We start from the raw sequence: 12202 nt of genomic DNA on the forward strand, positions 1-12202 counted from the left end.
ACTGGGTGAAAATATGGGGATGAATTAAGTGATAAGTGTACAGAGACGACTAAGCAGTGAAACATAGTGTTAGGCAGAAAGGGAAAAGGAATTCTAACACAATTATACTCTGTTCAGCTAAGGATTGCATTCGAGTCCTAATGTATATTTGGAATGATTACCTAGCCAAAAATAATACTGAGGTTGGGGACAGGTGCAGTGGTGGTAGATTAGTCCTCCTTTTCCGGAGGAAGAAATACCTAAAACTGAAAAAAAGAATTGGGAGCAATATAGCCAAATTATTTATAAGTGACATGAAGGTAAATACTGTCATGTGAAGAGAGAAAAATTGGAAAGGGAAAATATAAAAAAGGGTTATAAATAAGGGAAGGTTATAAAGAAAGAAGTGAAAAGAATGTTCATTAAAATATTAGCTGGAAATCTGCACATAGAACTGAAAAGGCTTTCTTTTGTCGGCACAACTAAGCCCAAATTCTCATTCATTATTAGTCACTTCAAAACAAAGCTCTGAGACAAGGTTTACTTACCACCCAACACGCATTTCCAAGATCAGCAATCTTCACTTGGAGCTTCTCTGCATTTTTTGGATCAAGGGGATTAACAAGAAAATTTCCAGCAGTGGATTTTCCTATAGACAACAGGCATCATCAGCAAGACTGTTCAATGAACACAAAACTACCCAAAGGTTAATAAAACTCTGAGGTAATACACACAGGATCCCAACTGGGAACCAACAATAACCTTTCTAAGGTAAAACCTTAGCAACACCTTGAGTTTCCAGAATTAAAACCTTCATACCAATAAATGTAGTACGGTGCACTTATTTATATGACCAAGACAATTCAAAGTTATGGACAGATTTACACATCGAAGGTAACTTGGACACCCGCTACAAAGCAATTTACAAACACCATGGTACTTTTAGTCTAGAAATTCATAAATATGTTAATGCAGGGAAGGAATACTGTGGAAGTATGTCTGCATAGGTACCTTTGTTGTCCAGTGGTCCATTATGTTCTTGGTCTTGTTCGTCTTCACAGGGTATCTCTGCCCGAATGCTTTCCTGAAGTTGACTCATGTCCCGTTCACTGAATGACTGGTCTACTTTTGATGAAGACTGGCACACCATGGTATCTGACACCTCAGATGTTACGGGTGTACAAGAGTCTGTTTCTTGAGATGTGCTGTCGTCTCCATTTTGGGAGGTTAGGAAACTAGTTTCCTGCTTCAAATTTTGGACATCACAGTCATTAGCATTATGTAGATCCTCTTTAAGCCTCAATGTTTCTTTATTACTGTTCTCAGTATAATTAACGATTTCAATTACTCCATTGCAATTAATTTCTGCTGCACCACCCTCTACACCACGTTCCGTAAGTGTTTGATCCTGGTCAACGGTACTTGACTCTTCTAAGGAACAAACAGACAAAAAGGATGTATGTGTATGCGTAGGAGTGAAAGAAGAGAAAAATTTCTCCATGAGATTAAAACATTTTCTAGAACTTACGGTTACATAAAAACATGACTGAACATCTGAAACCTATTTATGGAAGGACAAAGATCCTCTTATCCTTACCCAATTGCTAAATGAAGTCTATGTTGCATTTCCTGAGAAAAATTAGAAATTACATTTGAATACCACCTGCCTAACATTTATGACAAGTTCTATATAAGGACACCCCCAGAGATGTGCTGTATGCATGAAACCACTACATATAACAATGATAATGTTAAAGTTTGCTATAAAGTAATTTTTGTGATGCTCTATTTATACCAAGTTTTTCTTGGGTCATTTTATTAGGTGGGTTCTCTTTCAAGGGTCTTTCAACAGGACTCTCTGATTCTTCTTGCTTGTTTGGTCTTTTTTGCCCAGGGCCCGACTCTTTCTCCATTTCCTCAATTTCCTGCATTCGCTTCTCTAGTAATTCTGCCTGGCGCTTCTGCTTCTTCTTCAATTTCTTCTTCTTATTCTTTGACATTTTGTCAGCCTGGGCGGAGATTACAAACAGATAAAGCCTTCAGGTGGCTAATCCATTACCCCTAGTTGGAGATAACTGTTAACTTAATTACTTCCTAATCAAATGTCGCTCTTTCCCTAACACAGCACTTAAGTTTTTCATTAACTTAAAAAAAATGTGTAAACTCTTATCATCAAAATAAATAAAAATGAAATCAACAACAAAAGAGTTCCTCTGAGCAGTCTGTGGGGCTGGTATACTCTAAGACACACTCAAATTTATGGACGCCTCACCAATACCAACTTGTGGAAGATGCATGAGAATTTATTGAAGAAAATTATAGAAGCGCAGGAATATTTTTTCTTTGGTTTTCAAATTCTAAACAAACTGGAGAACCCCTGCCCATTGCCCATAGATCAGAATTAAATATGGAAACACCATATACTTACTGGTTTAGGCTGGGGCGCAGTACTGACTGAAAAGAAAAGGAAACTAAGTAAGAATCCTGGCATTCAGCAGGCAGTATAAACTAATGCTCGTTATAGATACCATACCAAAACTTTTGGTTTATACTGTAGCAACAACTACTTAAGCAACTTTGGTAGACACAGCATTGCTTTCTTAAAAGAACGAATAATGCATACAAAAGTTGACAAAGTAAGTTTAAATAAATTAAAATTCTTCAGATAGCATAAATATATGCAGAGCCAAGCCTCCATTTCTGGTTTCCACTATTCATGCTGCTAAAATCCCATTCCTTCATAATGCTAAAAATAGAATATGATAGGCAACAACCCCTCATCCCTATCCAGGACTCTCATCTCTAATTCTTCCACTTATTCCTTGTCAGTTTTAAACAAAGACTGGCATCAAGAGCTGTAGTAATTTGTTACATAGCATATCACGGATATTAGTTTAGCTTAAGTGAGAGGCAGAATCTGCAGTCTCTCTTTAAATAGTTTTTAAATTGTGATAAAAACACACAAAGTTTCCCTCTTAACCATTCTTAAGTGTATATAGTTCAGTACTGTTAACTGTATGTACTACCACTGTGTAAAATTTCTAGAATCTTTTCAGTTTGGGAAAAAAAAACAAACACCCCAAAACTAAAACTCAATGCTCAAAATCTTCCCATTTCCTCCTTTTTGAGTTTTCCTTTTTAAAGGAAGCCTATGATAATTGATACTTCAACTTGAGATCAAGAAATCTCCATAATATAAACTACTAAAATTGAAACCTGTACCTCAAATGGAAAAAAATTACCACAATCATAGTAGTCAATATTTATCTAGCACAAAATACTATGTGGCACACTGCCAACTGCTTTAACATAAAATTTAATCCCAATAACTCCTGCATGGGAAAAAAAATGAGGTGAAGTGACCCAGCCAATGACGAAGCCAAGATTCAAACCAGGGCTGTTCATGTCAGTGCTTAAACTCAAGCTCTTGATAGAAGTATTATCTTGCTCCTGATCCATAAATGAGCATGTATGATCACGTTAAGAGGTACACACATCAAAAATGGCCATCAAATAACAAGAGAAAACATTTTGAAACAATATGAATTAGCTTATATATATACAGTTGACACAGGTTTGAACTGTATGGGTCTACTTGAGGATTTTTTTAAATAAATACTATAAATGTATTTTACTAATGACTTTTTAAATATTTTCTTTAGCTTACTTTACTGTAAGAATATAGTATGTAACACATAAAATACAAAATATGTGTTAATCTATTGTATGCTATTGGTAAGGCTTCTGGTCAACAGTAGGCTATTAGCAGTTAAGTTTTGGGGGAGTCTAAGTGGTAAACTGCAAGAAAAATATTGAGATGTCCTAGATTAAATTACAGCAGGCAGGAGGGATAAAGGAAGAGTTGGAAGGTTAATCTGCCACTGCGAGCCCAAACCAAGAAAGACTGATAACACTCTTGAATGTATGGCTGAGACTTGCAATTAACCTCCAGGTGGCTAATTCTGAGAGAATAGCCTAATAGCTGACCACCAGGCACCACCGCATCGTGCTTATTAAGTATGCTTTTTCCAGACTGTTGCACACAACGGATCTTAGACAGCAAACACTTCTTCCTTCTGGACTATGTACCTATCCCAAAACTAAACCTTTACAGTTAAATTCTTTCTTTTAAAAATTTTCACTGGAGGACATGCTTATTGATTTTAGAGAGAGGAGAAGGGAGGAGAAAGAGAGGGAGAGAAACATCGATGTGAGAGAGGAACATCTACTGACTGCCTTTCCCATGTGCTCTGACCAGGGACTGAACCTGCAACCTAGGCATGTTCCCTGACTAGGAATCGAACCTGTGACCTTTTAGTTCCTAGGATGATGCTTCCACTGAGCCAGGGCCTAGAGCTAAATTCTCTCAAAGCAATTTACATCTTTCCTCCCCTAAACTGTTTGCATAAGAGAGCCCTGACAATCCCAGGACGGTGGATATGTTGTCTCCTTCATTTAGACTTGCTGCTGGTGGTTTCAACACATGCCCTAGGGCGTAGTCCTTTTTCTGGCTAGCATGTGGCTCAATAAAGCTTTTCTTTTAGAAAAGCTTCTGGCTATGATTTAACACAGAAAATCTGTGAAGGTATGGTGGGGGGAGGTCTGAGTGCTTAACTCCCTGGTTGTTCAAGGGTCAATTGTACAAAATACATGTGCCTAAAAGGCACAGTCTTCTCCTAATATGGAAGAAATACTGAGAATGAAAAAAGTATTTGGAGGGCTGGGACTATTTCTTACACATAAGCTCTTGCTGTATCTTATTGTTAAATGAATGAGTGGTACTTAACTGCCAGATAATAAGAATAAAAATGGAAACTTAACTTCTAATGAGAGGAAAGCCCCAAAGCTATTACCTGCTGACCCCGAAGGTGGAGGAGCTCCAGACCGCTGCCATTCCGTTGCTTCGGCAGCCAGCCTCCGGATGTACTGCTCATTCACTGACAACAAGATGTTTTCTGGTTTAATGTCAGTGTGGATGATCCGGCACTTGCTGTGTAAGTAATCCAGACCCTGTAACACCTGAACGGGAACACAGCAGGACAATTGTAAACACAAAATACAAATCTTTCTAGAGAAGGAAGAAATCACAATGTAACATTTTAAAAAATAAAAATATAAAAATGATGTGGGAGTTTTCCACAGAGAATAAAGCATTTTTTTTTTAAAGCACAAAGAAACTTCTTCAGAAAGATTATCTGAACTATGAATAAAGGCAAGAGTTTACTTATAATAAAAAAGTTCTTCCAAGTTTTACAAAGCTAATTAATTCTATTTGGAGATATCTTTAAATAAGTACATTACAAAGACTGAGAATAAACAGTCAACCTGCCCATTAAGTACTGAAATGTAGGTGATGAAAGAGATTTAGATAGCTTTTCATTTCAATTTCCTTGTTGATAAAGAACTGAGGTCTCTTGCTTCCTAGACTGGAGCTCTTTCTACCAAAATACATTATCTAAATTATTTGCCCTTTGAAGTATTAATTATTTCCTGATGGTAAACGCGTTTACTGAACACTGAAAGGTATTTATAATATTAGAAAATGCCCATGAATAATGTTATATAAAAAGATTATCACATTTGACAAAGCAATGCTTTATTAATGCAGAATTAATATTTGCAAGCAGAACTTCTGAATAAGAGCTCCAAATCCCCCCAAACCAGGAACTGTACAGAGCTTCCCCTCTAATAATTATTATAGATTAATGGGAGGGAAATGGTTATAATAAAATATTTAAATACGGTTAACCCTAGGGGCTGAATGAAACAATTTTAGCAATTAAAAAAAAAACACCCTAGTGTTTCAAATAAAACTTCTATTGGAAATAGGAAACTCTTGACACTTGAAGAATATAAAACAATCCCCACATACAAAATACTAAGGTACATACTTGCTGAATGATTTTTTTGACACAAGGCAGTGGAAGTCCTTGATAATTGGACTTGATGATCCACTTCAGCAGATGATGCCCCAAAACTTCAAACACCATGCAGATATCTAGACGTTTGTTAAGGAGGAAAAAGGGAAGCAAAATGTGTCCCACACCAATGAAATTGTTATTGTATTATCCTTTCAGTATAAAAAATTAAGAGTTTGACTGAAAAAAATAAAATCTAGCTGTCAGTATTCTGAAATTCCAAAGGTTAAGACTTCAGTCACTGAAGACAGCCAAAGAAATGGAAAATTTTGTAGGCTGGTTTATCAATAAAACTATGGAAGGAAAAAGAAATTCTGCTTTAACTGTAGAAGATAATGTACCAAAGCTTAACCCTCAAAATGAAAATGTCAACATTTTAAACAACATAGAAAACTGACTTGCTTTATGCTCTGTAGTTCACATAACTAGTCTGATTCCAGTGCTACCATGTGCCCTTATGTGTGAGCACTGACACACATACGTTAAGTTAGGCTGTAAGACCTACTGATCAAACTCACGAATGATAAGCACAAATTCACATCATGTGCCCTCTGAGAAGAACAAAAACATCTTCATGTAGTATACTGTACAAAAATGATTAACCTGAGTTTAACTATGGAGGAAACAATTAAGGCAAATACAAATTAAGAGACAAAAAACCTGACCTAGATTCCTACAAAGTTAATGCCCCGAGAAGAAAACTGTTCTAAATTAAAGATTAAAGGGACATGACTCCATCAGGGAAAACACAAATTGAAATTCCAGTAAGATCTTTTCAAACTCACTAGAACGACTACAATAAAAAGACTAACACGACCAAATGTAGGCGAGAGTGTGGAGCAATTAAAACTCTCATACTGTGTTAGTAGAAGTGTAAAATGTTACTACCATTTTGGAAAACTGGTTGGAACTAAAATATACAGCTAGGGACTTCTGCTTTCCCTAAGATGGGGCAACAAAAACTGGATTTACCCTTTTGCTTGAAACAACAACAAAAGCAGACAGAATACATAAACAACAGATTTTAAGATCCTCATCATCAGGCAATGAAATCAGTGATCCCTGAGAGAAGGTAAAAAACGAGCTGAAGCCTACGACTGTCACATCTTACTGTCTGAGACTTTCCAGGCACACCCCTTGAGTTAAACATACGGAGTTGAGAGACTAAGGCAGCTATAGTTCATAGAGCAAGGTATCAGTACAAGAGATGAGAGAGCTGCAGAAAAAGAGAAGCCTGGAGAACTAGAGATGGACCCCCTCACATATTTAGCAGTGTATTAATCAGAATAGGTATATGAGAAAACTACCAGATGCAGACAGAAATCACCTGGAAGGATTAGGAGAAATTGTGTCCAGTATTCCCATAGGGTACCAACAGTGTGTGCTCTCATCAAAAAGACTAGAAAAATGGTCATCAACCTACACATACATGGTCAATTAATTTACAGCAGAAGAGCCATGATTATACAATGTGGAAAGGACACTGTCTTCAATACATTGTGCTGGAAAAACCAGACAGCCACATGCAAAGGACTACTGGAACAGTATCTCACATCATATCCCCAAATTAACTCAAAATAAATTGAAGACTTAACCGTAAGAACTGAAACCATAAAACTCCTAGGAGAAAACATAGACGATAGCCCCTTGACAAAGGTCTGGCAATGATTTTTCTGGACATGACATGAAAAGCAAAGGCAAAAAAGGAAAAATAAACAAGTGGGACTACACCAAACTAAAGATCTTCACAGCAAAGAAAACCATCAACCAAGCGAAAAGGCAACCTACAGAATAGGAGAAAATATCTGATCAGAGGCCAATGTGCAAAACATACAAAGAAGTTATAGAACTCAACAGAAAAAAACCACAATCTGGTAAAAAATGAGCAGAGGGTCTGAATAGACATTTTTCCAAAGACATACAGATGGCCAACAGGTACACAGAAAGGTGCTCAATATCATTAATCATCAGCAAAATGCAAATCTAAACCACAATGACTTATCACCTCACACCTGTTAGAATGGCTATTATCAAAACCACAAGAGATTATAAGAGTTGGTGAGGATGTGGATCAAAGGGAACTCTTGTGCACTATTGGTGGAAATGTAAATTGGTGCAGCCACTGTGGAAAACCATATGGCATTTCCTCAAACAAATTAAAAAAAAAAATTACCATTATGATTGAGCAATTCTACTTCTGGGTATTTATCTGAAGGAAATGAAAACATATGTTAAAAAGATACCTGGATGCCCATGTCACTACAGCATTATTCACAACAGACAAGACAGAGAAACAATCTAAGTGTTCATTAAGGAATGAACAGGATGAATGGCTAAAGAAGAGGTGGTATAGACACACAATGGAACATTATTCAGCCATAAAAAGGAAATCCTGCCATTTGTGACAAGTGTAAGCCTTGAGGGCATTATGCTAAGTGAAGTAAGTCAGACAGAGAAAGACAAACACTAAATATCACTCATACATACAATCCACACAAAACAAAACACCCCCCCCACCCCGCCCCTGGTTATAGGTAAGCAGGACAGATTGGTGGTTGCCAGAGGTAGGGGTAGAGGAAATGGGTGAAGGTAGTCAAAAGGTACAAACTTCCAGTTTTAACATGATACTGTACTGCATATTATTACTGTTGTACACCTAAAACAGTATTATATGTCAATTATATTGCAATTTAATAAAAAGACTATAAAAATTTGTAGTCATAGAGCACTGGGTAGTGATTAGACCTAAAATGAATACTGCTCTGGATCCATCTAACAAATCATAAAAGTAAAATTGAAAAGGATCAAACTGTTCTCAAATAACATAACTGCTTCCCAGAACAAAGCTCAAGAAGATTTATAGGAATAAAAAATATCCAGGTAGGTAAAATAGCCAGGAAGGTAATAAATCACAATGTCTCAAAGATTGAGATCAGGCAGCAAAAATGCAAGAAAATGTTACCTGAAAATTAGAATCAACATTTGACAATGACCCAGGACTGTCACAAAAATTAGATTAGCAGACAAGAATATTAAGTTTATAGCTATGTTATATAACTTTAAAAAAAATTTATTGATTTTAAGAGAGAGACATACATTGATTTGTTGTTCCACTTGTTTATGCATTCATTGGTTGATTCTTGTCTGTGCCCTGACTGGAGATCAAACATGTAACCCTGAAGTATCGGGACTATGCTCTAATCAACAGAGCTACCTAGCCAGCATTTCTGTATTCTATTGAAAAGTAGAGACACAGAAGGTATAAAAGAGATCTAAATTGAACTTCTGAGATAAAAAGCACAACATTAGAGATGAAAAAAAATACTGGATGGGCTAAATGGCACATTAAGGCACTGTAGAATAAGATTAGAGAACTTGAAGGCATAGAAAGTGAAAAACAAAAAAATAAAACCAACCAACCAACCAACCAACCCACATAACCCAGAGGAGTAAGCTGCAAGGGTCAATTTTAACTGACTCTACAAAAAGGAGGAGGGAAAAGAAATGAAGGTATTGTTTTTTACAATAGACCAATAAATCATAAAAGTAGTGGCAGTGATCGAACCAGTAGCAAAGTGTACTCCTTATGCTTAGATTCTGTTCACCATTTCCTGATAAATGGAATTAGTGCTGCTTAGAAAATTGGATGATTCTAGGTTTGGAAAGGAAATGTACATGATGAGCCTGAAACATGCTGATAAGGCCAGATAATAAAGAAACTGTCAAAGACCTTATGTGGATCCTGACTCACCTAAGAATAAAAAAAAACTAAAAGAAAAAAATGAGGAAAATCAAGATGGCAGAGTAGTGAATGGAAGTCACACTGACCTCCTCCCAGGACCAATCTGGAATTACAACTAAATTGTGGAGAAAGCAACTAAAACAAACAATTGAACAATAACGAGGTAAGAATATATAACCTCGGGCAGACAGAAGAATCAGCTTTAGCACAACCTAACTGGTAAGGAGTGTGGTAGAGACTCAAGACGGGCTCATTACCCACTGAGGCAGCACCAGGATATGGAAATGGCCAGTTGGATCCCCCTGAGAAAAGCGGAATCTAAACCATAAGTAGGGATCTCCAGCCTACAGCAAAACATACACAGATAACAGCCACCTGTGGGGAGCGGTAGGGTTGCTCTCTGCCAGAGACAGGCAACTAGAGGTGCAAAGAGCCTTTTAAAGGGCTAACGCATAAATTTTTATTTGCAGCCACTTACCCTGGTCCCTGGCAAAGGCAGGGGCACAGTGGGCTTGAGGCTCCTGAGGAGAGCCTGGGGAAGGAGGCCTTGGTGGGGGAGAACTGAGAGTAGCCCGCGGGATTCTTGTACTGACTCATCCCCCATGTGGCAGCAGCCATCTTGCTCAGGCAGACCACTCCCCTGAGTGGCAGCAGTGTGAGAGGACCCAATTACCCCGCCCCCAGGAAGGACTCTGCCCTGCCTTGTGGTGTTTAAGATGGCCTGCTGAGTGAAGAGTGCCTAGATTAACAGCTGAAGGAGACAGCCACAGACAGTAGATTCCTGGAAGTCTCAAAAAGACTGCTTAAGGTCAGATGGGATCAACATTTGACATCATCAGAGGCAGATCCAGAAAGAAAAAACAGCAGTCTCCTACCACAGAGGTTCACACCACAAAGCCAGGAAATTAAGACAGATCAACTTAAGAAGCAGAAGCAAAAAAAGAACCTCACAAATAAAGGGAAGACAAACCACCCCCCCCACCATCGAAGGGAAAGGAGGAGTCCCCACAAAGAGAACTAAATGAAATAGAGGCAAATACACTATCAGATATTGAGTTCCAAACAATGGTTCTTAGGAAGCTCAGTGAGCTCAGAGAGAATTACAAAAAACGACAAGGAAACTATGAGGTACTTACTGTAGACTATATCAGCATGAAAAAGGACACAGGAACTATCAATAAGAGACAAGAGGAAATGAAGAATACAATTTCTGAATTAAAGAACACAGTAGAAGGAATCAAGAGCAGGCTCAAGGAAGCACAGGGTCAAATCAGCCAGCTGGAGGAGAAGGTAGAAAGAAGCTCCCAGAAAGAACAACAAAGTGAAAAAAGACTCGAAGAGCATAAAGAGGCGTTTAGGGAAATACAGGACAGCCTGAAATGTCATCATATCTGTATAATAGGGATACCAGAAGGAGAAGAAGAGGAGCAAGGGATAGAGAACCTGTTTGAAAAAGTAATGATGGAGAACTTCCCTCACTGGAGGAGAGAAAACGTCACACAAGTCCAGGAAGCACAGAGGTCCCATTCAAGAGGAGCTTGAAACTCAAATCTACTAGATACTTCAGTAATTTAAAAAAAAAAACTTCTTGCTTTGGGTCAAATAAAGTCACTCAGCATTACAAAGGAGACTTTTTAAAATACTTTTACCATTTTATTTGTAGCCTTCCCAAATTTGAGAAATGTGGTACAAGATCAAAGAAAAGAAAAACAGAATCAATGACCATGAGATCCTGTGTATGTTTTTATTTCTTGGTCAGTCTTCTTAATTATTTGAACACACACACACACACACACACACACACACACACCCACCCACCCACCCACACCGGCCCCCCCCCCCGACTAAAAAGTGACCACCACAGACAGATGATACTGTTTTAAAATGGCCTGATTCTTGCAAGTTTTCCTTAGAGAATAGGGATGTGATTTTCACTTCAGGGAAATAACTCATTACTACTTTGAAAATGATAAATTCTCTTTACATTATCAACTGTTCTGCCTTCTCATCTTCTCCTCTTGCTTCTCTGTTCAAATCTCTTACTATTAGTCCACTTGATGCTATAGAGCCATACATAGCTGACCTCCTTAAAAAAAAAAGAGCATCACCTGAAATTGAGAATGTTAAGAGAAGCCAAACACGTGAGAAAATATAATGATATATAAAATATCTTTCCTTTACAATTTTAAACAGTTTATGAATAGGCAGTTAAACTCTCCAATCCGAGACTCTTTTAGTCTGAAAAATCTGGTAGGCCTTTATTAGCATAGCTGTTGCAACAACCTTTCAATAAGTTCACTGCATGTTGCTCTGAAATTAACTCATAAAGAAAATCAGCTGAGCTTCCTTCCAACTCTAAAATTCTAATAATCCAAACAAAAACATAAAACAAGTCAGTTTTTTCATTATGACAGTATGTGAACAATCACACCTATTTAGATTTTAAGCATTAAACTACATGCACAGCCTCTTCCATGCTGGGGCCTGGTAGAGAGATTGGTAGATAGATAACAAAATTCACCCAGTATTTACCATGAAAAATTAGTTTTATTAAGATTTCTGT

At 37.5% G+C, this 12202-nt stretch overlaps 1 protein-coding gene across 1 annotated transcript in view; it reads right to left on the reverse strand.

The window, feature by feature from the left end:
- SRPK1 (SRSF protein kinase 1) overlaps nt 1-12202 on the reverse strand; it is an 81410-nt gene that overhangs the window by 23825 nt on the left and 45383 nt on the right. The window contains 6 exon segments of the mRNA XM_054569274.1: nt 528-628; nt 991-1410; nt 1775-1988; nt 2408-2433; nt 4833-4998; nt 5871-5977. Coding sequence (XP_054425249.1) covers nt 528-628; nt 991-1410; nt 1775-1988; nt 2408-2433; nt 4833-4998; nt 5871-5977 — 1034 coding nt within the window.

The sequence above is a fragment of the Pteronotus mesoamericanus genome, unplaced genomic scaffold (genome assembly GCF_021234165.1).
Source record: "Pteronotus mesoamericanus isolate MK-2021 breed Mesoamerican mustached bat unplaced genomic scaffold, CSHL_Meso_final contig_20, whole genome shotgun sequence".
NCBI classification, from domain to species: Eukaryota; Metazoa; Chordata; class Mammalia; order Chiroptera; family Mormoopidae; genus Pteronotus; species Pteronotus mesoamericanus.